The sequence below is a fragment of the Mesoplodon densirostris genome, chromosome 4, assembly GCF_025265405.1.
Source record: "Mesoplodon densirostris isolate mMesDen1 chromosome 4, mMesDen1 primary haplotype, whole genome shotgun sequence".
Taxonomy (NCBI): Eukaryota; Metazoa; Chordata; class Mammalia; order Artiodactyla; family Ziphiidae; genus Mesoplodon; species Mesoplodon densirostris.
Window position 1 is genome coordinate 38,481,450 of NC_082664.1, and position 26,001 is coordinate 38,507,450.

At 56.4% G+C, this 26,001-nt stretch overlaps 1 protein-coding gene across 9 annotated transcripts in view; it reads right to left on the reverse strand.

Moving 5' to 3' along the window:
• Positions 1–1,104: 1,104 nt before the first annotated feature.
• PLEKHG3 (pleckstrin homology and RhoGEF domain containing G3) overlaps positions 1,105–26,001 on the reverse strand; it is a 42,692-nt gene continuing 17,795 nt past the window's right edge. Inside the window, exons 2-19 of one of the 9 annotated variants that reach the window (XM_060096007.1) lie at positions 16,673–17,056; positions 15,402–15,499; positions 14,125–14,194; positions 13,800–13,846; positions 13,541–13,691; positions 13,318–13,449; positions 12,912–13,094; positions 12,608–12,772; positions 12,261–12,347; positions 12,007–12,040; positions 11,567–11,659; positions 8,951–9,040; positions 8,461–8,499; positions 8,004–8,023; positions 7,234–7,542; positions 6,451–6,564; positions 2,937–4,329; positions 1,105–2,490 (exon numbers count right to left, since the gene is read on the reverse strand). In XM_060096007.1, the coding sequence (XP_059951990.1) occupies positions 1,751–2,490; positions 2,937–4,329; positions 6,451–6,564; positions 7,234–7,542; positions 8,004–8,023; positions 8,461–8,499; positions 8,951–9,040; positions 11,567–11,659; positions 12,007–12,040; positions 12,261–12,347; positions 12,608–12,772; positions 12,912–13,094; positions 13,318–13,449; positions 13,541–13,691; positions 13,800–13,846; positions 14,125–14,194; positions 15,402–15,499; positions 16,673–17,017 (4,110 nt within the window). In that variant the 5' untranslated portion in view covers positions 17,018–17,056 and the 3' untranslated portion in view covers positions 1,105–1,750. Of the gene's footprint in view, positions 2,491–2,936; positions 4,330–6,450; positions 6,565–7,233; positions 7,543–8,003; positions 8,024–8,460; positions 8,500–8,950; positions 9,041–11,566; positions 11,660–12,006; positions 12,041–12,260; positions 12,348–12,607; positions 12,773–12,911; positions 13,095–13,317; positions 13,450–13,540; positions 13,692–13,799; positions 13,847–14,124; positions 14,195–15,401; positions 15,500–16,672; positions 17,089–26,001 lie in introns of those variants that run through there. The other 8 variants (XM_060096001.1, XM_060096005.1, XM_060096002.1 and 5 more) reach the window with 8 other exon arrangements.

The following is a 26,001-nucleotide window of genomic DNA, read 5'->3' on the forward strand; positions in this document are numbered from 1 at the left end:
TGTGTAAGGATCACCTGGGGAAGGTGTTGACTACTACTCCCCAGGCCTCACCTCCTGAAGAGTCTGAGTCAGAGAGTTTGAGAAGCAACAACTCATCCATCTTCTTCAATTTACAGAGGAGGAAAAAGCATGAGTTTAGGTGACCCAGCTAGTTAAATGCAGGGCTGGATCTCCTGACTCTCACTCTAGTGTGTGGCTACTCATCACAATCAGAGACTTGTCTAGTAGGAGCCAGCTCTCTCAGCGACTGTGCAAGTGCCCACGGACCATTCTGACCAGCTGGCAGAACGTGGGCCAGCCCTGCTCTGCTTCTGCTCAGGAAAGGCATCCACTTACCTCTGACATTCCCTTGACCTCATCAGACTCAGCAGACCCATCTTCAGGCTGAGTGTGTCCTCCTAGGTCAGAAGACCTGCACGACAGCTCTACCACCTGGCCCTGCAGCCCCACTCCTCCCAGGCCTCAGCCCGAAGAAACAGGGTGAAGCAAGGCTGGTCCACCCAGGAAAAAAAGGCAGAAAACCCAGTCAGAAGTAGGGGGCGTACCTACGCCTTTTGAATCAAAGACACTTTTGAGAATAAGATGAAGAATGAGGCTCCATCCCAGAAAAAATGCATTTGTACCCCTCACCCAATACTGCCAGCCACTTAAGATATTTCTAGGCTCCAAGTTGAGAATCCTTGCCCCCTAGGATGTCTCCTGGGAACTAGCGAGGGAGAGAAGAATAAAAGGCACCAGACGTGGAAATATCTACCTGTTAGAAAAATGTTCCACCCCCACTCCACCCTTTTCAGTCCAACTTTGGCACCTAGGGAAAAGAGCTAAAGGCTGGCACGGTGCCCCCTGACCTTACCCCAGACAGGACGCCAGGCTGTGGGTAGACAGAAGCCCGTGGGAACAGAAGTAGCAGAACAAGTCCCCTCCCACACATCCTGCCGCCCCAGCCTCCCCCGCCAGCACCTGGGGCCTTGTGCTTCGTGAGCATGGCTGCAAATGAGTGCCTGTGGAAGCAACAAGCCCACGTCCCGCTTCCCCTGAGACAGGCCTGGGCACGACTGCCTCTCCCCAGCCCGGCCAGACGCCAGTAAGGAGACCACTCACAGGTTGGTTGGTCAGCAGTGGTTATTACACCATTGGCAAATAACAAAATGTGTGTACATTAGTGACAACCACGGGGCCAGCAAGACAACCCACAAAAGTACCTGAACAGAGTCCACGACATCCTTCCCAGGAGGGAAATCAACAACAGAACACACACTCACTCACACACACACACGCGCGAGCACACCAACATACCACAGGGTAGAAAGCAATAAATTATGGGCCTCGTTCCTGCCCGGATCCTAAGAAAAGGCACAGTTAAAGAGCAAAGCCTCCCCAGGCCACCCTCCTGTGTGTCCCCTGGGTGGGCCCTCAGTCTGGCAGCGGCCAGGCAACACTGGAGGCCTGAGCAGGGCTCGCTCTCCCTGGGAAGAGATGAGCTTAACTATTTGGCCTCTTACTAGAGAAGAACTATATACGAGGGAAGCGGCCACACTGGCCTCGGAGGGCAAAGGGGCTCGCAAGTCACTGGCGCGCCCACGGCAGGTGAAGGCCCTTGCCCGGTGCCCCAGGGCGTTCTCCCAGGGGCGGCCTTTCTGAGGGCCCCGGGTGGGGCTCGGGTGAGCAGGGTGAGCCCAGGCTGTGAGCGAGGATGCCACCGTTCCTCCCCGTCCCTCGGCACGGCTGCTCCCTCCCCCAGGACTCAGTGTCAACCTGTGGAGTTCAAGGCCTGGAATTTCTCCCGCAGGCTCCTCACTCTGCCCTGCTGGCTTGGGTCTGCCGGGTCCCTGGGAGCCTCTTCTTTAGGCCGATACTCTGCACACTCCTGGAACTCCGGGCCCTGCCCCGCCTGGGCTGCTGGTGAGCTCGGTCCCCGCCCGCTGGCTGCCTCCAGTCCCGCACTGGGGCCGGACAGGGGCCCCTTCTCCATGACAACCATCCGCCGGCTGTCCTCCAGTGTGAGGTCTGCGGTGACGTACAGGGCCTCCCCTCCGTCCGGCACGCTTGGGGGTGACCCCGCCAGAGGCTGAGGCTGGGCGACCCCTGGGCCTGCCGGGGTCCTCCTGGCGTTCAGGCTGCAGCAGCGGCCCACCTTCCCCGACAGGGGCGGCTGCGGCTGCATCATGTTCTCCGGCAGCGAGTTGCTCCGGTTGACGGGCAGGTTGCGCGGCCGGCGGCCCTTGGCCTGGAGCGCCTCGCCCTGGGAGGCGTATTTGGAGCAGAGCCCTCGGACGTCGGGCCAGTTGAAAGTCTCGGTGTCCAAGGGGCTGAGGGGGCTGCGGGGGATGTGCCAGGCCCCAGGCGAGGTGGTCCTCGGGCTGGTGGCCGAGGAGCTGAAGGAGAAACGCCGCGGCGATACCTCCCTGGCAGAGCCGGGCTTGGGCGGGCCGTGTTCCTGGGCCGTGGGCTGCTCGTGGTTGAAGAAAGACAGCACTGGTTTCCTCTTACCTGTGAGGAGACAGCGAGCCGCCTGAATCCCTGCGCAGGAGGGAGCAAGAGGACAGGAGGGCTCTGGACTGACCTCAACTCCCCTTCCAGGCGAGGCTGGTTGCTGGGGCTTTGCGTGTGATGGGAGAGAAACCTCACTGACCATCCACGGCGCCCTTACCAAAGGGAAATGGGAAGAATGAAGAAAAGGGGGTGGGGTGGGGTCAGGGGTCAAAGGAAGAGACTAGAGCTTCTGCTCTCCTGGAAAACAGAGGCCCGTGGCCACAGGCCCTCTGCTCCACAGGAGGAGCCTGGCCTTGAGCGTTAGACCAGCTCCAGGACTCGCCCCAGCCCTCTTTTTGGTAGAGGTCCTTTAGGGGGTCACTTTCCCAGAATCCAGCTGGCTCCTAAAAGGTGCTTCCAGCCCAGGCGTGCAGGCAGGGCCCTCCGCCCCACCCCCTTCATACCTCTGCCAGCAGGTGGTGCTCCAGCCTCCTGCTGCAGGTGGGGGGTGGTGGCAGCCACCTTTTCCCACTGCTGCGGTGGCCTGCCTGTCACCGACTTGCTCTTGATCCGGAGGCTGTACTGGCGAGCCAGCTGGTAGACCTTGCTCTTGACGCGCTCGCTCACGTGGCTGTCCATCACGTGGGAGAGCTGCAGGATGCGGGGGTGTAGCGGGGTCACCAGCTCCCCCTGGGTGCTGCTGCTCAGCTCCTTCACCAGCTCCTTCAGCTCCCGGGCCAGGCGGGCCGGGCTGGGGGGCTCAGTGGGGGTGGCACTCTCCGGCGAGGCAGTAGCCGACTCCTCAGTGATGGCCCCCAGCTCACGCTCCTCCAGGATGAAGAGGGGCTCGTGCAGGTCAAAGCTATTGGCCTGGCCTTGGCCTGGTCCCTTCCGAGGGCTGCCCTCAGAAGACTCCACTTCCTCCCAGACCTTCACAATTTCCGAAGACGGGCGGAACTCAGCATCTGTGATGGGAGCTGGGTCCCCAGCACTAGCCTGGCCTGGTCCTGGGTAGTCAAAGAGGGCCCACGAGGCTGCCCGCGAGCCCACCTGTCTCTTATGCCCCAGCGGAGCCACTGGCTCCGGGTCTGGCCTGGGAAGGCTGTTGATTCTGGAGACTGAGTTTCTCACCAGTCCTTTGGGGATGAAGGAGAGGCTCTCCCGGCGCCGGACACTAAAGCCTGCATCGTGATGCTCTGCACTTTCATAGTAGCTCTTGATTTTGTCCAACAACAGCCGGTCTCGGGAAGAAAGCTTCGATTCCTTCATGCAGGAAGGCCTGTCTGGCTCCGCTGGGCAGCCTGGGCTCTGGGGCTCTGTCCCGTTGACAGAAGGGTCACTCTCTGCGGCCACCCCCATACTGATGTCCACTTCTGGAGGGAGCTGAGAGCCCAGGGGGTCTGTGGTGCTCCCACGTCGGGCCAGGCCCTTCTCACTGTCCTCTAGGCTGATCACACTGCTGCTCCGGCTGGTCAGCCTCGGGGTCCCGAAGCCGCTGGACTTGCCGTCCTCCAGTGCCAGGCTGCTCCGCCGAGAGAAGCTGCTGACGAACCGCTCGGCAATGACGCTGGCCTGGTCCAGCACAGAGGGAGGCAGGAGGCTCTCGGGCTCGTGGGTGGCCCCCATCTCCTCCTCCTCGTCCTCACTGCTCAGGACCTTAGGGTCCTCGGTGCTCTCGGCCACCATGAAGTCCACCATATCACCCGGGGGATCCAGTCCCAGCAGCAGCTGGTGGGTGTCAAGCTGCATTTCTAGGACTTCTGGAGCCTCTGTGTCTGAGGGCATCTCCTCGGTCCCGGGACCTTCCATGGCAGCAAACACCTCCTGCTCTGTCCCAGACTCAGGGTCTGGCTCAACCTGGGAGAGCACAAAGAGCTCATATGAGCCAAAAACCTCCCTCATGTGACCCGGGGGGATGTGGGGACAGCACAGCCTGCTCAAATCCTAGTGAGAGGGGCTGCGGTTTAGGACTGCAGGCAATCAGAATGAGCATGACTCAGGAGTGGGCAGCAGGTCCTAGGGAGAGGATGTCCCTTAGTCACCCTGCAGCTGGGGTGCTGGGCCCACATTCTCAAACCCAAGAAAAATTCTAGGAACGCAGATGGGGTAAAGTGGTGGCACCTCTCAGTGGCAGCCTGCCTGGAAAGTACAGGGACAAGGTGGGAACATGCAATATGGGGTCAGAGCCACGGCACCAGGACTCCCCTGCCTGATGGTAGGCGGCTCCCTCAAGCTCCCAGTAGCTCCCCACATGGGGGTTGTTCTGGGCTGAAACCCAGGCCTAAACAACTTCCCTGAGGGGCCAGGGTCCCCCGTGTGGATCAGGATCCAGAGGGCAGTAGGACCACGTGCTGGAATCCTGTCAGAGGGTAAAGACGGGGATTTGGCTCCTGCCAGCGAGCCTCCGCCCCTGTGCAGGACTCTGCATGTGTGCAGTGGATGGCAAGGAAGGAAGCAAAGTTGGCAGCTCTCTCTTGACCACCTTGAAGGTCATTTGAATCATAAAACCAGCTAGTACAGGCAGCTTTCCAGAGGAATCTTTAGGGAGAACACAGGATAACACTCTATAGCCCGAGGAATCAGACTTGATTCCAATTGTTCTAGTCTAGAATCTGCACAGTGGGACCCAGGAACTAGGCCTGTAATGTCCAACACAATGGCTGCCAGCCACACGTGGCTCCTGAGCATCTGAAATGTAGCTAGTCCACATTGCAAAAACCTCATACCAAAAAAGTACAAAATACCTCATTAATAGCTTTTTAACACACTACATGTTGACATGATAGTAGTTTGGAAAAGCTGGGTTAAATAATTCTTTAATGTGACTATTAGAATATTTAAAATTACACATGAGGGGACTTCCCTGGTGGCGCGGTGGTTAGAAATCTGCCTGCCAATGCAGGGAACATGGGTTCCAGCCCTGGTCTGGGAAGATCCCACATGCTGCGGAGCAACTAAGTCTGTGCGCCACAGCTACTGAGCCTGCGCTCTAGAGCCTGGGAGCCACAGCTACTGAAGCCGGCGTACCTAGAGCCCGTGCTCCGCAACGAGAGAAGCCACCGCTGTGAGAGGCCCACGCACCGCAACGAAGAGTAGCCCCTGCTCACCACAACTAGAGAAAGCCCGCGCGCAGCAATGAAGACCCAATGCAGCCAAAAAAAATAAATAAATAATTTATAAATAAATAAATAATTTATAAATAAATAAAATTACACGAGGCTCACATTCTATTGTCACTGGACAGCACCATTCTGAACTCTTTTCCAATGTCACCCAGGCTTCGCAATGTCCTGGCTGTAAGGCCCACCCGGGAGTCTAAGCCTCATGAACTTTTCCTTGTAACTCTGCGATAGCAAAGGACTCCATTCCACATAACCCCCAGATAGCGGGGGGTGGCGGGAAAAAGTGCAGGCGTCTGGGTCACAGACCCAAGTCTAATCTGAGCTCTGTCCCTTAGAAGCTGCACAATGTCAGGCACGTCGACCTAACCTGAGTCTTGTTCTCCCTGGTAGAGTTGGTTCAGGAAACAGAAGGAAGAAACAAAACATCAGGCACACAGGAGGTGTCCAGTAGATATCAACACCTTACTCCTTTGCCAGGTGGGACAGGCATGATTTAAATGTCAGGGCAGAGCTTTATGCTCTATGCAAGGAGGCCTGGCCAAGGGGACCTATAATCTGGTCACTTCCAATAACTGTGCCCCTTGGCCAGAGACTGCATCTGCCCAAAGGAAGAGGCACCTTTTCCAATTCAGAGTAAGAGGCTGTCAGTCACCAAGCCACATGCCCACAGGCCAGACAGGCTTCCCGAGGGCCCGAGAGTCCTAGGGAGTGGGATTCCCTGTCCCCATGGGCCCAACGGGACAGCCCGTGCCTGAAAGCCCCATCTGCAGAGCTGGAGATCTGGGCCCAGGCGCCTCTGCACTATCCCCCTTCCGCCTTTCTAACAGAAATGAGTGGCCGCCTGCTGGCCACTCACCTCCGGCAGGGAGGACGCAGACTCAAAGCTCAGGCACTTCTCAGCGGTGGTTGGAGATCGGCTGCTGGGCCTTCGGCAGCTCTTGGGGTCTTCGGGCTCCCTGCGCCCCTTCCCCTGCAGCAAGCAGAGGGTAGTCGTCAGCTCCCAGGACAACGGGGAGCTGGTCCCTTCTGCATCCCAACCCTGGCAGCACCTCCTGAGCCCCAAAGGGGCTGGGCTGCGTTGAGACCCAGCGTTGGACCTGAGCCATTCCAGAGTCAGCCTGAACTGCCAGGTCTGGGGACTCAGAAATCCCTGCCAGGGGCTTCCCTGGTGGCGCAGTGGTTTAGAGTCCACCTGCCGATGCAGGGGACACGGGTTTGTGCCCCAGTCCGGGAAGATCCCACATGACGCGGAGCGGCTGGGCCCGTGAGCCATGGCCGCTGAGCCTGCGCGTCCGGAGCCTGTGCTCCGCAATGGGAGAGGCCACAACAGTGAGAGGCCCGTGTACCACACACACAAAAAAAGAAATCCCTGCCAGGCATGCGGCTCCCTGTGTGCTGGCCTCTCCCCCTCCCCCCACCGCGCCCCATTAGTCATGCCCATTGAGTAGCATGCTGGTTAGCACCCAGTGCTGGAACAATGAATGCCAGGGGCTCACCAGGGTGTGACAGTGAGCAAGGTGTTAAGAAGTGCTGATGGCAGGAAGGAGGGATGAGAAGGTTAAGGGAGGGGACTCTTGGATGGGCATGCGCGTGCCAGGGGGCATGCAAGGAGGAGGGGGAGATCGAAGAGACACCTCACCATAGCGCCCCGGGAGAAAAGTAAAGCGTTGGCCCGATAGTGCCAGCAGTGGAGGGCGGCCAGCAGGGAGCTGGCAAAGTCGGCTACCTGCTCCGCCACTGCCAGGCTCTCCTCCTCCTCCTCGCCTGGGGGCTCTGGCCCGGGCCCCTGCTCGCTGCCTTCATGCCCTGCCAGGTCCTCCAGGGAGACCTGAAAGGCCTGCTCTTCCTCCTCCTCCTCCTCCCGGGCAGCCCCTTCAGCCTCCGACTGCAGGCCCCGAGCACAGGGGGGCTGTCCAAAGTCCAGGAGCGTGCCAACACTGCCCACATGCTGTTCAGAGCACAAGGCCCCCTCGTGACAGGCCTCTGGGCAGCCCCCCTCCTCCTGCAGCAGCTGGGGCTGGGGAGGCTTCACAGAGAAAGCCACATCTAGACCCCCAACCCCTGGTCTCCACTAGGCTCCCATGCGAAGCAGGGGGTTCTCGAGGTGGGAAGCTGGGACTGGGGTCTGCTCAGGAACTCAGGATCCAGAGAGGCCTGCGTGCCCCAGGGAGAGGGCAAAATGAGAGGATCCCGGCTGGGCCAGCCACCACCAGGGTGCCACTCCAGGAAAAGGGTACAGAAGGGTCCCCTGGGCAAGGGCCACGGCTTATTCATCTCCGTGACCCTCATGACAGAGCCTGGCGCACAGTAGGTGCTCAACAGGTGTTTGTTGAGTGAATGAAGATGATGGGGGCTGACCTGGGCTGTCCCCCAACCTGTCCAGACAGTCCCGTGTGCCCCTGGCCTTACCTTCATTCCTGCTGCTCTGGCTGCTCCGCCACCACCGGGTCCCGGCACAGCGGCGAGGGGGAGGGGGAGTGGAGATCAGTAACCCGGAGAAAGAGCCCCGTCACAGAGGCCTGAGGCCCAGAGCCCCCGAGCCAGAGAGCGTCAGGGGCTCTGCTCCCAGAACCTTCACCAGGTCTCCCGGGCTTTCAAAGGAATGACTGACAGACCGGGAGCCGTGGGTGCAGAATGGCACGGTCACTCACTCCTGCTGTCACCCAAGGGCAGAGATACAGGGTGCAAGGTGTGCAGGGGGAGCCCGGACAGCAAGGGGTGAGGCCCACTTCCAGGGCAGAACAAGGCAGAATCCCCTCTGAATTGTCCGTGACGCCCACACCCTGCTGGTCGCCGGCTTCACCCTCTCACCCCCGCCCTAGAGCGCACCTTAAAGGGGGTGCCTGTCCACCCCTCCCTCACTCACCTTTCTCGCTGAGTTGCCTGAGCAGATGTCTGGATGGCTCTGAAGAGGAAAGCAAACGGGCAGTCAGAGCAGGCCTGAAGCAGCCCAGCCTGGCCCTGGTCCCACGCTCACAGCGCCACACACCCATCATCAGCTCAAAGTCCACTCCAGCGGGGCCCCCCATGGGGGGCCTGAAGGAGGCTGCCCTCGCGACCAGCCCACAGGGAGACAGGGCCCGGGCCACTGCCCCCACCCGCCTGGGGACTCTGCTGTGACCCACGGCCAAGAAGCAGCCCCCCCCCCCCCATCCTTGCATTGGCACACAGCCCGGTGCCCTCAGCTCCAGGGCCACAGCCCCCTGCTGCCCCCTTCTGAATGACGAGCCTCTCTTGAGGGCCCTGGCTCCACCGCAAGCCCCACCTTCCTTCCCTGCACGGAGCACATCAGCGCCTTAGCTACACCCAACGCCAAGCCCCTTCACAGCACCCCAGCTGGAAAGCAGAGGTCGCACCCGACTTTCTATGGCCCTTAAGGCCTGGCACCGTGAAGCCTCGCTGCCTGCTGGGGAGTGTCGCCCAGTTGTACAGGAGCTGACCAGGCTCTGAGGACAGAATACAAAACACATCCATTAGGCTGATGGTGTCAGCACCTCGCACCCCGCCTTTTTTGGGGGCAGACCTGAGATAGGGAGGCATGTCTCAAGGAACCTCTCTACAGAACCTTGCCCTTAGCCCATATTGCCCTTGACCAACTGGCATTCAGTGGGAGGCCCACTACAAACTTGGAGCCAGAAGGAAAGTCTACTGAGGTCTCTCAGCTGTTCCTGGACAGGAGAGCAAGCTGAAGAACATTTTTCTAAATGTGCATGGGCACACACATACCTACACTCTATCTGCATGGAGGTAAGTAGATATCCAATTGTTTTTAAAGTGAGAAATACAAAATGCTCTTCTCTTTCATTTTAAAACTTGTAATCAAGAATATTTAATAAGCGGATTTCCCTGGTGGCACAGTGGTTAAGAATCCAATGCCAATGCAGGGGACACGGGTTCGAGCCCTGGTCCGGGAAGATCTCACGTGCCGCGGAGCAACTAAGCCCGTGTGCCACAGCTACTGAGCCCACGTGCCTAGAGCCCGTGCTCTGCAACAAGAAGCCATGAGAAGCCCGCGCACCACAACGAAGAGTAGCCCCCGCTCGCCACAACTAGAGAAAGCCCGCGTGCAGCAACAAAGACCCAATGCAGCCAAAAAAAATAAAATAATAAATAAATAAATAAAAGAATATTTAATAAGTGACAAATGATGACAACAACACCTTACTTATCCATAGTGTACTTATCTGTCCATCCCAGCTCTCTGGAAATAGGAAGCAGAAAAGGCCCAGAGGCAGTCAGAGTAGATGGCTGAGAGCAGGCCCTCCCTAAAGCACTTCCACTGGCCTGACTCCTCCCTCTCATCCACTCACGGGCCTGCTTTTACACATGCTCCTCACACATTAAATCGATTAATTTCTAACAGAAGAGGGAAGAAGGAAGGATTACTACAGAAAAGCATGCCAAGACTGATAAGGAGCACTCTTCAGTGTAAAGATGGACACAACACCTCAATGCCAGCTGTCTCTATGGCAACCCACAGCCCCGCCTCCCCCTGAGGCCCCGGCGAATGGAGCTGTTCACAAGCCACAAAGATGCTGCTACACCGACTCCAGAAAGGGAAAAGTTCAACTGTGTCGACCTCCTCTATTTTAAAAGGCTCAAGCGTATGAAGCGTGTTTTAGAAAGACGTCTGTTTCATAACGATTAAAACTAAAACACGAAAACAAACAAAACCCAACTCTTAGTGTTTACAGGCTAAAATCTCAGCCTTGTGGAAACGTGAGCTCTGAAACAGGTCATTTCCTGGGTGCCTTGCTTGCTGCAGTTTGGAAGCTGATGTTATGACAGGTAGTATTACTATTACCACCATCACCACAGTCACTTACTCACTACCTCCACGTGTCAGAAGCTTCCAGTTCAAAGCTATGGCAAGTTAAGGGGGAATGTTGGACAGGAGAATTATAGGAGAAGAAAGGAAAGGGGGGAATTCCCTGGAGGCTCAGGGGTTAGGGCTCCGTGCTTTCACTGCCAAGGGCCTGGGTTTGATCCCTGGTCGGGGAACTAAGATCCTGCAAGCCAATTTGGAGTTTTTAACACATGGCACCGTAGAACTTTTGCAACCTTGGCAAGTTTGCCTAGGGTTCGAGATCCATCACGAGCGACACCAAACAAAACAAAAACACAAAAGCTTTCCAAAGACTGCTCGGCTCCGCCCTCCAGAAGACCAGAGCCCATACATCAATCCACACAGCTGTTCAGAGGACCCGTGAGTCATGCCAATCAAACCCAACTCACCGTGGGGATCCCAGTCAGGACACATCTCCCATCACTCCTGAATCTTTCTCTCTAGGAGTCTCTGAGATGGTTCTCACCCCAACGCCCACCTCATGTGTAAGTTTGACAAGTGCCTGGCCGACGCCAAATCCATCCCTGGGCCTCGACTGAAGGCGAGGGTAAAAACCGAGGCAGAAAACACACACATTCACCACTACAAGAGCCGAGAATAAAAGCAAGGTTTTCTCTTTTCAAGAGACGCTTCACTCCAATACCTCCAAGTACACAGCAGCAAGCCCAGTCATGAAAGAAAACCCAGGAAAGCAGAACTTTTCCCTGAGACCCAAAGTAAATATTTCCTGTCTGGATTTGGTGCCACTTGAAATCTAACTCATTTTCCCCACGTCCTGCCTCTGCTCTGTTCCAGAACTGGGCTGGGGACCATCCATGACGTCTGAGCGTTACTCTGGATGACTCCCAGTATTCTAAGTGGCAAAGGAGGGAGGTTTGGATCGCAGAGGAGCTAAGAAGGGGGGCCTTGGAAAAGGAGGGCTGTCCAGCCCTGGGTGGGCAGGAAGGGCCCAGAGGGGCCTGGTGGAAGGCAGGATGCTACAGACACACCCCATTTACCCTCCCTCCTGCCCTTTCCCAGGATTTCCGGAGGGTGAGAGCCAGCCCCAAATGCTGCTGCAGAAGGTTCCCTGCCTGGTCAAGGGTCCTGAAAAGAAGCCTCTCTGCCCACACAGCCCCTGCCTTACCAGACTGCCGGCGGCCCTGGTGCACGTGGGTGGACACCTCATCCTGGGAGGCCTTCTTCAGGCGCTCTGGGCTGTGGCGGTACCGATTGGGATCTGCACCCAAGAGAGACAACCAGGCCTTTGGGATACCATCAGCCTTGGCGTGGACTCTGCCCTTTCCTGACCACAACTCTGCTGCCCAGCCCAGCTCCAGGGGCCACAAGACCCCAGAACTGCCTCCTCTTCCATCTTCCGTCCTCTTCCATCCAGGAGCATGAGGCACAGAGTCCCAGCCACCAGCAGCACTGAGCCCTAGTCTTGCAGTAGACCCTCAGTCTTGACAGAAGGAGCCTCCCCATCCTCCCTGCTCTCTGGAATGTAAGTATCAGGCAAAGCCTCCCCAGGTCTGACCTAGAGATGTGCACCATTAGGGACAAAGTAGGCAGAAAGGGTACACTTACAATAGGAATCCATTTCCAAGATGGCTTCTTTGGCCTGGAAGGGAAAGGAAACCCATCTCGTTGCTACCTTGCTACATGCTGTTTCTCCCTCGGCCCAAAGACTCACTCTTGCTGCACCGAGGACCGTGGCATCCGCTGAACTGATCCCCACTGTCCAGTGGGGCCAACGTCCAGAAGGTGAGGCCCCAGTGGACCCCGGAGCTGGTTCTGAGGGACCCTCTCCCTGTACCCCATCGGGAGCCCTGGGAACTCACCTTCTGGGGGATGGTGGTATGGTGGTTCTCCAGGATGAGCCTCTTGATGTGGTGAGTCCAGCTCCGTTTCTCCTCCACAGTTTTGGCCTGGGAGGACCCAAGGGAGAGGGTACGGGGGTTATCATGACAGGCCTGAAGCCATCCAGCGTGCGCTGGGCTTCTGCCGAGGAGGGCAGAGGCCAAAGAGGGCCTGTGCTGGGGGCTCTATGAGGTTACCTTGATTCCTCAGCACAAGCCTGAGAGGTGCCCACAACGACCTCTACCTTCCAGAGGGAGACTCTGAGGCTCGCGCCGCCAAGCGCGGGGGCGGGTTCTGTCCCCAGCCCGCGCCCCAGCCCGCCCCTCACCTGGATGTTGTACTGCTGCTTGCTGTGCTTGTAGTGTGTGACGGTGAAGCACAGGGATTCTCTGGTGCTCTCAATCAGCATCAGGGAGGAACACTGGGGCAGAGGGAGAGGGCAGTCAAGCACGAGGCGGGGAGCTGACCTGGGGCCCCAGCCCCTCAAGACCATCTGGGGAGGCAGGGAGAGTAATCTTTAAGGGTGGAGCTGCATCCACACCAACCCGGGGCCCAGTGAAGGCGACACGGAGTGGAGCCCGGCCGTCGGGAAGGTGGGAGGGGGGCAGAGGAGAGGGCGGTGGCCTCGTTACCGGGATGTGACCCTTGTAGACAAAGTGATCTCCCCGCTTCTTGGTGACGAGCAGCGCTTTGTCAAAGAGGAAGAAGGTCTTCTCGTTGCGCACACGGTGCACGCGGAATGTGCCCTCCAGGACGAGCTCCCCATAGGTGGTCAGGTCTGGCCCCTTCCAGTTGATGAGCAGAGACTGAATCTCCTGCAGCAGCGAATCCCCGACCCCCAGGGTCAGGGTGCTCGAGACCCTGCTGGGGACCACACAGGGCCCCAGGAGCCACCGCCTGGGTTCTGCAGAGACATGCTGCACCGAGGGCTCCCCCCAGAGAAGCCCATCCTCACCGACACCACCCCTCAGCTCGCATTCCCTCTTCCAAACCCCGCCCCACCCCTGCCTGTCCCTCCAGCTACCAGCCCCAGAGCACCTGGAGCCGGACTGCGTGCTCATGTCTCCTCTTCATGTCGTTGATGTACCAGGCCACGCAAGTCATGGTGTCAATGGCATCCTCTACCACCTCAAAGCCGTCCTCTTCTTCATCAAAATGTTTGGCGATTTCCTGTGCGGGAGACAGGGGCTTAGGCAGCCCAGACTCAAGGGCCCTGCCCCTCCCTCAGGCCCCCGTGTTCTCGGGAGGACCCTGGGGTTACCTGGAGTAGCAGGTGGTACTTGAGGATGCGCTGGACTGGCTTTAGGAGGTAGGAGCCCAAGGGCAGTGAGTGCTGCAGCAGCTCCTGCCGGTCCCGAAAGAACTTGGCCTGCTGCTTGTCCTGCATGCACTCGGTCAGGGCGGCCACTGAGCTGGGAGTGGAGGAAGGGGCCATCACCAGGGGAAGGCCTGCGTGGGGAGGTGGGGTGCTCTGGACTCGCCAAATGGCTCTGCTTCCCCCCTCCACCCGAATTACTCACTTGGGGTAGTTGTTGCAATACTGGGTGTAGATATCAAACTCTTGGCTCTGAAGAAAGACCAAAAATAGTAATTTCAGGGAGACTCGCGTTTGACTATAAACCTGGGTGTATCAAACACATGCCCCTGGCCCCCAGAGCACACTCTCCCCGAGCACCTGCAGATCCATCTCTGTACCCATCTGTCTAGGACATGCCATCCACCCAGCAGCCCCTGGCTCCACCCCAAATGCAAATGCCCTTCCTATGTGAGGCCGGGCACTCAGCATTCCCCTGGAGAGAGGCCCCCAGCAAGGCAGGATGGAGGCAAGGACCCCGCCCTTCTTACCCTTTCCACAAAGCAGCCGGCCACAGCCACCGGGTCACTATTGCAGCTGTCCAGGTCTCTGAGTAGCTGGCTGGGTAAGGGGAGAATGGTCATCAGACCCCGGACCGCTCGCAGCCTGCAGTCACCACTACACCCCCTCCCCACCCTCCTGGTGCCCACACACACGCCAGCCCTGGTGTCAGCGAGTCCTGCCCGGGGCAGCCAACACAGAAGGTATCCAGCACCACTGCAAAGGTGGGGGACAAAAAAGAGCCATGCGTTCCACAAGCAGCAGAGGGAGAAGGGACACCAGTACCCACCTGGGGAGGGGACACAGCTCCTCTGCAGGCAGGGGGTCAAACACACAAAAGCAGACATTAAAGGGGGAAGGAGAGAGGGGGAACTCGCAAAGAAACCAAGGCCCCCAGTTCAGAAGGATGCAGGAAAGGGGAGAGACAGGGTGAGTCTCCCAGCACTGCTTGTTCTTAAATGGGGGCTCTATAGGAAACCCCAGTGCTCCCCCTGCCTTCCCCTCCTGTGCTCCTCTCTGCCCAACCACCCCCCACCCCCCACCCCGGCCTAAGTCTCGCCTCCGTCTGCCCTCCCAGCTTGCCCAGCAGGAAGTCCCTCTGCCCATCTTAAGGCGCCTGGAGTAAGCTTCCTCCTGTCCTATCAGCGCTGTCCCCACAAGCTCTGCTCCTCCGGACCAGTGCCCTCTCTCTGGGGAGTCTGGGGGCCCCGGGAGCCACTCATGTGTGATCTTCGTGGAGCCCCTTTGCCCTGAAGCAGCCCCTCGCCAGGCCTCGCTCGGCCTCCCTCATCACGCTTTGCCTGGCTGTGTGTTCCCCTAATGGCTCAGATCACCTCCAGGGAGCCCCGACTTCCCACGGAATCAGTGGGAAGGTGGAGAAGAAACGAAGACATCTGCACTGGGGGACCAAGATGAGAGGGACAAAGGGGCCACGAAGGGACAGGGGAGAGAGCATCACGTGCAAGGTTCAGCAGTCCCCTGAGGGGCGCTGGCCCAGGCTGGACCCAACATGAACACGGGCTCGAATGAGCTCCCCTGCCTGACAGGAAGCACATCAGCCCCAGGGCACACGGTCCCACACGCCCTCTCTCCTTCAGGGAGCTAACTATACCACTGTACGGGGATGGACCACTCTTCCCCACCCTCAGAGATCAGACCCTGGCCCACGTGTCACAGCCCACGAGACCAGGGACCTCTGGGGCTCCTCCCTAGGCCCTGAGATGGGCCTCACAGGCAGAACATGGTGCGTGTCAGGCCCGCTCCATACCTGTTCAGTGCGTAGATGCTTTCTATGTTCCCAAAGAGGGCACTGACTTGCTCCGGGTTCAGCAGCCCAGGCGTGTCAATGATCTTCAAGAGGTAGTCCTGCGTGGAGTGAGGCGTCAGGGCCCAGCCCCCCAGGCACGATCCTGTCCCTTCCCGTCTTCCCTCTTCTCCCCCCGCCACACCTCATTTCTGTACTACATGTTACAGCTATGACAGTTTCACAGACATCACCTACTGCACTGGGTTGGATAATTCCCCCTCAAAATCAATATCCACTTGGAACCTCAGAATGTGACCTTATGTGGAAATAGGGTCTTTGCAGATGGAACGATTAAGGACCTTGAGATGATACCACACTGGATTTAGGGTGGGCCCTAAATTCAGTGACTGGTGTCCTTATAAGAGGAAGACACAGAGAGACACAGAGAAGGCCATGTGAAGACGGACGTGGAAAATTGGGGTGATACATCTGCAGGCCAAGGAACACCAAGGGTTGCCAGCAACCTCTGGGAGCTGGGAGAGCCCTGGAACGCACTCCCCCCGCTCAGAGATTCCGGAAGGAACCAACCGTGCCAGCATCTTGATTTTTGACTTCTGGCCTCATAAACTAGGACAGGATAAACGAATGCGCCTTAAGCCACAGTTTGTGGTTGTCTGCTAGGCAGGCCTAGGAAATGAATACACCTCCCTCCGAAGGGCAGAGAGCTCCCTCACACAGTCACCTCCTCCAGTGTGCCTCCCAGTGTGAAGCACATGGCCCTGCAAGGCCCTGCATCTTCAATTTATGGATGAGGAACCTGAGGCTGGGTGCTGTGGGGGTGGTTTACGCATGTGCCCAAGACCCCGTAAGCAGGAAACAACAGGGCAGGAAACTGGGCGCGGGCTGGGTTGGGTCCAGAGCCAGTTTCTTCACTGTGGTTCAGTCTCCGCTAAGCACAGTTGTTCCCGCTCCCTATCAAGGGTGCCTACTCCCCGAGCATCTGCAGGAAGTTCTGCTGGTCCAAGCTACTGATCGGACCCCAAGTCATAAGGCAGCGTGAGCAGCCAGCGGCTTCCCGGGGCCAGAGCCGTGAGGCCTCCCCACTGCTCCATGGGAAGCAGCTCCTGGAGACAAACATGTCAGGGACAACTTTCCTTCCCTGGGTGGAAGTAGGTTTATGCGCAAGGGCTGGGCCACCCGGAGCCAGAGGCCAGCCCCAGCCCCAGAGGAGAGGGGGGTCCCCTCCCAACCTTAGCTCCAAAGCCCCGCGGGGGGCAAGGGGTGAGCCTCACCTCCACGATGCTGCGCAGGTCCTGCACGTACGTGCGCTCCGTTTCCACGATTTCCCGCACTACTCGACCCACGTAGCTGAGCTTGTGCGCGGGCGCCACCGACGCCCGGCTGTTGAAAGGGGATAGGGAGCCCCTCATGCTCCGCCAGCTGCTGGAGTTGTTGTTGTTGGGGAGACGCCGGCCGCGCGGGGAGCCCGCCCCGTTCTCGGCCGAAGCCTCGGAGCTGCTGGGCTCCTCCATGGCCCCGCGGCTGTCACGGGAGGAGCCTGACGAGGAGGTGGTGGAGGTCAGGCTCACCGGCCGCTCCTGGCTGCCATCTTGGTGGAGCGAGGCAGAGACGGGCATCCTTGCATTGCTGCCTGGTGGGGACGCTCCGGGGAGGTTCTGGGCGGGACAGACAAAGGGGTAAACCTCTGGAATCCTTGCAGAAACAGAAAGTAAAAGGGTGGCTGCCAGGGGCTGGGGGAGGAGGGAATGGGGGGTTACTGTTTAATGGATACAGAGTTTCAGTTTTGCAAGATAATCAAAGTTCTACGGACGGCTGGAGGCGATGGATGCACAACAATGGGAAGGTACTTAATACCTCTGAATACTTAAAAATGAGAATGTTATGTTATGTGTATTTTACCACAATTATAAAAGCAACAGCTCTGAATCTCAAAGAGGCCCCTGCCTTCAGACTGTATGAGCATCTGCAAGGATGCCCAAGTGACATTCCTGCCTGACTGCAACAGCTCCACCTCCGTCTTTCCCACGGTGGATGAAAGGTGGACCACATCCAGTAACAATAAAGGGCTCAGAAAGCTGAGGCCCCAGAAAAGCAGAGAGGGCGTCTCTGCCAGAGCAACGGTCCGGGGTGCCTTGTGCTGGAATCCGAAGCCCAGTGCCTCTGCCCCAGCAAAGTACTGAGCTTCCCGGAGCCTCAGCTCCTCGCCACCTACCCCGGGGCCGTGCCCCCGAAGATGCAGTGACCTGCCGGATGTACAGCTCTGAGCCTGATGCCCAGCACAGAGCAACGGCTCCATAAACCATCAAAACAGTGATAATAATGGCAGTTGTCAAAAAGCACTTCCCAAGTGTCCACCTGTCAAGGATCCGGCTCTTAACAATCGACGTGCCAGAGGGTAAGATGCTCCCCAGGATCGCAGAATCTCTGGGGCCACCAGGGGCTTCACCATGAACCTGAAACCTTCTGGATACTGACGGAGGAGGCAGAAGAGATGATACAACGGCTGAACCCACATTACCCCCCCCCCCGTCCCCAGCTCCAGCCCCTTGTACAGGTCCCTGACTCACCCTGGCTCCAGGGGCACAGGAAATTCCCCAGGGCTGAGCCACAGGTGAGTCTCCCTAAGTTCCCCCTTCAGCACAGCTAGATCTAGATCAGGGCAGCACAGCAAGCAGGAAACTGCTCCCAGGTGAGGCAAACATCGCCTCAGGTGGACTTTATTCCCTAAGCAGATGGTGTGGCTCACAGGTAGGCCAGCCTGGAGCAGCAAGTCTGTGGAGGTGGGGTGGTGGCTGTGGGCTTTGAGAAGGTCAAGGACACTCCAACCCCATCCCAGAGCACCAGAGCTCACCAACACCACTTTCCAGAATGTTCATTTGATTGCTGTTTCCACAGGAAAAATGTTCTAGAGCATCCCTCTCACCTCTACTGCCCCAAAGACTTCCACCCTTAGTTCTAAGGATCAGAAGCTACTAGATCACAGGCTAGAGCTATGAGGAGAAGGGTCTAGAAGGTACCATCACTCTGGCAGCCTTGAATTTGCCCCCTGCTTTTCTGTGCCTGTGCCCCGACCTGGAACCAGTGTCCCTACCTGTGCCAGCACCCTTGGGCTCTGGCTTTGGCAAATGTTCTCTCTGCCTGGCCATTACTTCCTCCCCATCCACCCCATGCCATACGGCCCCCCAACCTGTGTCACTTATACCAACCCTTGGGTCTCAGAAGCCAGCCCCCATACATCCCCAGAAACCAAACCCGGGGGCCCCTTCTATGTACTCTTACAGCACCCCAGGGGTACCCCTATTGTAGCGCTCTCTGTGTGAGACCCCCTGCCCTAGGCTGTAAGTGACCTAAGGGCAGGGGCCTTAAAAGGTGATCTGGCAAATGGATAATGTACTACTACTGAGCTACAGTCAGGAGCGTTGAGACCTGTTTGCCATGCACGCTAGCCCAGCAAGGACCCCCTCAAGCACAGCAATTTCTCACTGCATGTCTCAGCTGGGGGACGGGGTCACCTCCGAGGTGCTCTATGTGAGCCTCTCACTTTGCAGATGAGGACACAGTGGCAGCACTGGGGCCAGTCCAGCGTTCTCCCTCCCTCCAGGTGCAATGAAAGGATTAATTAACAGGATCACCTTGGTGAAACTGAGCATCTCAGAGGAGAGCCCCTTGGGAAATGCAGCGCCGCTGCTTTTTCCTACCTCCTCAAAAGAGACTTTAAGATTAATCAGCTAGTCATTTCTACCCACCGGTGGCGTGTCATTTCAGCACAAAGAGAGACAAAGACCCAAACTCCGCCCCAGCCCTTAACCCCAGCCCTGTGGGACTCTGGTGTCCTTCAAGGCACGTGCACTGTCAGGCACACCGAGCCCCTCCACCCCTTCTCCCCGTCAGCCCCCAGGCCTGTCAATCCCAACTAGAACAATGGGGTAGGGACTTACGGCCTAAGACCTTTCCCAGATCAAACCTGGGATCAGTCAGCCCCTATGGGGATGCTAAACGGAAAAGGCCCAAGTCCCTAATGGATTTCACAGCTGGCCAGGTCACGGCCTTAAAGTGAAGGATTAGTCACAGCCCCCCGCCCCCCCCACACACACACTCTCAGGGAGATTTATCTCTAAAGGGTACCTTCTGAGGGTCACTCTTTAGGGGCCCCGTTGCCATAGGGTGCAACATAAGCACACTTCAAAAGCCCAGGAACTAAAACATCTTTTCTACTTGGAGAAATTTTCTCTGGTTGCACACAGACATCTGCCTGCAAACCAAGCTCATGTTTTCAAAGTAGTGCCCATGCCCAAATCCTCCTGGGGTTAAAAGAAAGCATAATGACTAACAGCTAAAAATGTTCCAAGTGCTGTAGACATAACAAGACCTTTTAATCTCATAACATTTCTATGAGGTCAGTACTATTATTATCCCCATTTTACAGATGCAGAAACTGAGGCCACAGAAGTAGCATGTGGTAGAGCCTGGATTTGGACTCAGGCACTCAGGCTTCAGTGTGCATGCTCTCCTGCCCCTGCCTGCCTCCCTGATGGATTTCACACCAGCTAGAACCACAGCAAAGGATTAGTCACAGCCCTGGGTGCCATGGCCTTGCCTCAGCATAAGCCACGGGGGACATATTAAGACATAAAGGTCAGGACTTTCAACATGACATTTCACTTATCCCACAAAGGCCAATGGAGGTAAAAAAAAAAAAGAGAGAGAGAGAGAATTAAGATTCCTTAAGGCTATTTCTAGACCTCCTACTATGTGACATTTGCCCATTTACCCTTTCCTTGGAACAGTGTAGAAAAATACAGATTCCAGGTCAAAGGACTGCAGGTCATGGAGAGAGGAAGAAGCACGAGGGCATCGGGATCAGACTGTAACTGCTGGGATGATAACAGAAGCCCTACAGTGACCAGGAGACCTAGGATCACGAGGCTCGCTCCCTCTCTCTCTCTCTCTATTGGGCAGGAGGACTCGCTGGAAAAGAACACAGAGACCCAGAAAGGGAGGGATGAACAGCAAATGGGGCAGTGAGAGCAGACAAGGCAGAGTCCAAGTGGGACGGTTAGCAGACACCATTAGATAGAGAGGGAAAAGAGACATCACACCTAAAGTGAGTGCACTCTGGTCCTAAAAGCCCCAGTCCAACCATTACTGTGTGTGTAGTTCAGGCTCCCACAGAGACGGCGGAAGCACCGGCCCACGTGTTCCTGGGCAGAGGCAATCTTTCCTTCCTCTCCACGGAGCATCACCCCATATGGTAAGATTCACCCCAAAGCCAAGATGAGAACTCAGGTCTTCAAACTCATCTTGGAAGACACTGTCCGCTGGGGCAGTGCGCGCCTCGAGGAAGTGAACAGACAGCAGCCAAACCCCAAGTCAGATGTCCACGCCCACCCCGTTCTGTCACACTAGTCTCCGGTTCCCTAAGTATCGCTCCGCAGTGACCTCTTCCATCTTTCAACACAAATCAATCCAGTCAATCATCAGTCAATGAGTCAGTCTTCTAGAAAACTCTGTATCTCCCACACCTGGGAAGCTCTCTTTGATAGGGTCTTGTAAGACCTTTCTGATGGTCCCAATAAGCTGCTCAGACATGCACCTTTAAGGGTCAGGGCGCAGGAGAGGAAGGGAGATCAGTTTCCTTTTTTTTTTTTAACTTTTTCTAAGTTTAATCCACACCCTTCCTCCACCCACACCTCTCGAGGTTATTGGCTCCACCAACGGGGACCTTCCCTGAACATCCCCGGGCAGGAACGCAAGCAGGCTGCAGCAGGCCCCTTGGATTCCCAGCACAGCTGACTGGGGCCAAGTCCCACATCCTCCTCCTCCCCGCGAGGCCTCAGCACCGTGCCCCCGATCTGACCTAGCCTCCTGCCTCCAACAGAAAAAAATGACCATCCAAACCCCACCATAGCCCCCATGTTCTGTCTTCAGGCCTCTTGTCACTAAGGCAGGAGAACCCTGCTCCCTGAGCCCACCCCCAGCTTCAGAAAGAACGGTCCCAGAGGGGAACTCACCTGGAAACTTCCGGAGAACCTCTGCTTCTCTGGTCCTAGGGAGTCCCCAGGACTCAGCAACACTCCCTTCCAGCCCTCCCTCGGGGGCTAGTGGGCTGAGAAGGCAGGAGACCGGGAGGAGGCTGTGCAGGCCGGCGCTCTGGAGACGCCCCAGAAAACATTTTGGTTCGGAGAGGCTGGGTCCAGGTGCGGAGGCGGCTGACGTCATCCTTTCACCTACCCCGCTTTGCCCCACACCCAAGAGGCGGAGCGCCACACCTGCTCTGGAGGCGGGCAGGAACCAAGAGAGGGGTCTCCCCCAAAGGCAGCTGTTCCGAAGTCCAGGGAATCACCGGGTACCGGCAAGCGGGCCAAGTCCTTCCCTCCTCGGGGGGCTGCACGCTGCGCGGCCCTCCTTCCTGACCTTCTTTCATCTCCCAACCACCGACACCTGCTAGATATTCCAAAGGCTCTCCAAACAGGGGCAGCCACAGGCCTTTGACTTTCCCCCTAACCTCTCAACTGCACTGTCAGGATCTGCTCAGAGAGGGTACCAGAAGGAAGCAACAGAGAAAAGCTACAGCTTTTCCAGACAAACAAGGCGGGAGCAATGTGAACTTCCACAGAGATCTCACCCTGAGATCCTGAGCCCAGCTGTGCTCTACACACACACACACACACACACACACACGCACGCACGCACGCATCCAGCTCAGCACCATTCCAGACACACTGCTGCCCAGCGCTGTCCCCACAGAAGCTGGGCTCTCCGGGGTCTGTTCCTACGGCTCCCCCGGCCAGCAGATGGTGAGTAGAGCTGGGTGAGGTCATACCAGCTGAGGACACCTCTCACCACACCATCGAGGCTTTCCTGAGGATGGGGAGAATCCCTGAGAGGGTCTGGCCTTTGCCCCTCTCCTTCAGACCCTCCTGTCCCTCCCCAGAGACTCAGGGGCCCTAAGCACCGTAAGGGAGGACAAGGGAAGGCTCCCTAGGGACTGACTGTGTTCAGTGTGAGCAACGTGACTGCCACAGAGGCTGTGCGAACAGTGTGACCAGAGTTTCTGGGCCACCCAAACCCAGGCCAGCTGGCTCAAGTTCATTTTCTCTTGTGAATTCCTTTTCCCACCACCCAGCAATAGCAGGGGCCACCAAGTGTGGCTGAGCCAGCTGCTAGGAAGGAAAGGCTCTGGTTGCCAATGGAGCCTTGCCACCTGAATTCTGGGAGGAAGTCTGGACATACAGACTGAAGTCCAAAAGACTCCCTTGGCCTAGCCTTGGAAGGAAAAGAAAGCCCCTGCATCTCGTTTCAGTGGGAGGACCACTCACCCACACCTCACCGTCCCCACCACCCACAAGCTCAACAGCTGCTTATGTTGCTTCTCAAACCTGCAAGGTGTCCTACACATTCTCTCCCTACACAAATTTGGTCAAATCATCTCCCTCAGAAAGGCTTCTCCAAACATCACCAACCCATCCAACACACACACTATTGCAGACTGAATAATGCTTCTCCCCCAAAATATCCACATCCTAATCCCTGGATATAAGGAGCCTATGCACTTTACCTTATATGGCAAATGAGACTTTGCAGATGTGACCAAGTTAAGGATCTTGAGATGGGGAAGACTGTCCTAGATTGTGTGGGTAGGTCTGATGTAATCACAAGGGTCCTTATGACAGGGAGGCAGCAGGAGCCAGAATTTGTGACAGCGAGAGCAGAGGGACAGAGGGTGAGAGGTTGGTAGATGCTAGGCTGCTGGCTTTGCAGATGGAGAAAAGGGACCCCAAGTCAAAGGATCTAGGCATCCTCAGGAAGCTGGAAAGGACAAGAGAACAAATTTTTCCCTGGAACCTCCGGAAGGATCATAGCCACGCAGGCCCAGACTGACGTCTGACCTCTAGAACTATAAGATAATAAATGTGTGCTGTTTTAAGCCACTAAGTTTGAAGTTTGTTATAGCAGCCATGGGACACTAATACACATGCACTTCTTTGAACTCTAATGAGCCTGAGTATCACATAAAGCACTGGTCCCTGGGGGTTCTTATGTGCAAGTTTTCCTTCCAGACTAGATAATAAAACCCAGAGGGCTGGGCCTTCTTTCACCCTCAGAAGGCAATGCACACAGTAGGTGCTCAATAAATTCCTGAGGGATTGTGTCTAGAGCACTTCACCACTCCCACAGTCAGGTGAAAGATAAACAGTAGTCAAAGTCAAGACCTGAGCCAGTTAGTTCCTCCTAGTCTAATGAGTTTCCACATTAGTCACTGCCAGCAAGTTTCCGATCCACCAAGAGGCACGCAGGAGCAGTGACTGCTCATTCACCCCAGCAGTCCCATACCCTAGGCCCCAGACAAGGGACTGGAGCAGGGGTACAGCTGCCCTGCCATGCCACATATTAAGTGACCAGCCACAAAAACTGGAAGAAGGGGAAAGTGGCCAAGGGATCACTTTGCACTTTGGAGAAGGGACTACAATAAAATGGCCCTACAGATACCCCAGGAAAAGCAGTCCACCAGGAGGTTTCACAGAAACACGTACTGAAGGCAAATGAGAATAATTACTATTGATTAGAAATTGCTGTTGCTCACAGCCAGGGTAGGTCAGCTTGCTCCCAGCACAACTTGTAACTAAGCAGGAAAACGACACAGACAGAAAGTCCCCAGAAGATGGAGGAGCTAAAGACTGTGCTAGAAATCATCGACACCTCCAGTGTTCCCAGAGGCCCTACCTCTCTCATCTCTAGGTCAAAAAGGCTCACAGGACCAACCTTCCTTATCAGCAAAATTCAGGGACCCAACGCTACAAATGAGCCATCTAGTTGCCCCCCTATGCCCACTGTAGGGGCTGCTTGTTTGGAGTCCTCTCGGCTTGAACCACACTTTCAAGAGTTGCAGCATTTACTATTGCAACAGGTTCAAAGGCATTGGAGAATCTCAGCTGGAAGCAAGTGGGAACAGAGGGGCCCACTAGATCTGAGTTGTCAGAAGAGAAGGAGAGAATGAGCAAGTACGTGGGAGTCCAGAGCAGAGGTTAAATGCACTAAACGGATTCACAGGCATTGGAGTCAGGCAGACGTGGTTTGAACCCCAGCTCCTCCGTTTTGCTGGCTGGGTGTGGCCCTGGGCAGGTCACTTGACCTGACCAAGCTTCAAGTTCCTCATCTGTAAAATGAGCACAGCAATACTACCAACCTCACTGGTCTCCAAGATTGAGATGATACAAGTAGAGCAATTTGTACAACTGACACACAGTAAACCCTCCATAAATGGTAGCGATGAGGAGGATGGATGAATGACTGTTGACTCCACAGCACCAGGACGAGAGACTTTTCTGATGTGTGCCTAGAAAAGTTGACCTACATCTCAAATCAATAATAAAGATATAAATTTTAAAAAAATTAAATTAAAAATAATAGGGCTTCCCTGGTGGTGCAGTGGTTGAGAGTCCGCCTGCCGATGCAGGGGACACGGGTTCGTGCCCCGGTCCAGGAAGATCCCGCATGCCACAGAGCGGGTGGGCCCGTGGGCCATGGCCGCTGAGCCTGCGCGTCCGGAGCCTGTGCTCCGCAACGGGAGAGGCCACAACAGTGAGAGGCCCACGTACCACAAAAAATAATAATAATAATAATAAAGATATGGGTTAAACCTGGTGAACCATCATGACCTAACCTTCCCCTCCCCACTCCACGCTCACCCCACCAATCATCCATCATCTACGATCCCAACATACGTTTGGACCATGATATTATAAGGTCAAACATAAGGCAATTCGGCTGGAAAGGAAAAAGTCTGATATCTATGCCCCACAGAAGGTCAAACCAGAAGACGAAGTATGAATGAGTCACAGTCCTTTGCTGTAGCAGGCAGGGCACATTCCTCAGGGTTCCACAGGTAGAGACTGGCATGTTCAGCTAGGAGCTGGAGAGGAACAAAGCCATGGGGCACAACAGGCCTGAGGAGGAACAGAACTGAAGGTGATGTAAGGCAGCAAAAGCACAAAGAAGTGATCAGTAGAAACCATCCTTGACACTGGTCCTTGGGTTTTAAAGAAAAAACACAATCCAGGGTTTCCCTGGTGGCGCAGTTGTTGAGAGTCCGCCTGCCGATGCAGGGGATACGGGTTTGTGCCCGGGTCCGGGAAGATCCCACATGCCGTGGAGCGGCTGGGCCCGTGAGCCATGGCCTCTGAGCCTGCGTGTCCGGAGCCTGTGCTCCGCAACGGGAGAGGCCACAGCAGTGAGAGGCCCGCGTACCGAAAAAAAAAAAAAAACACAATCCATCTCCAGCGTGGACATATGGGAGAGCCAGCACGTAACAAAGACATAAGGTACTGGGGAAGGCCCCATTTCCTAAGTCACAGGGAATATCAAAGAGGGGAAAGCAGCAGAATGCGTATGAACAGCCCTGGGACTCCAGCCAGCACGGCTCAAAACCAGTGCCAGCTCTGCTCCTAACTCGCTGGGCGACAGGGAGCAGGGCCGTGAGCCACCTGTACCACAGGGTCTACCGCTCGTTTAGGGATTAACACTACTGGCCCTTCCCAAGTCATGAGCTTCAGAATTCACTGGACAATATATTCAAGCATCTACTTTGCACAAGGACACT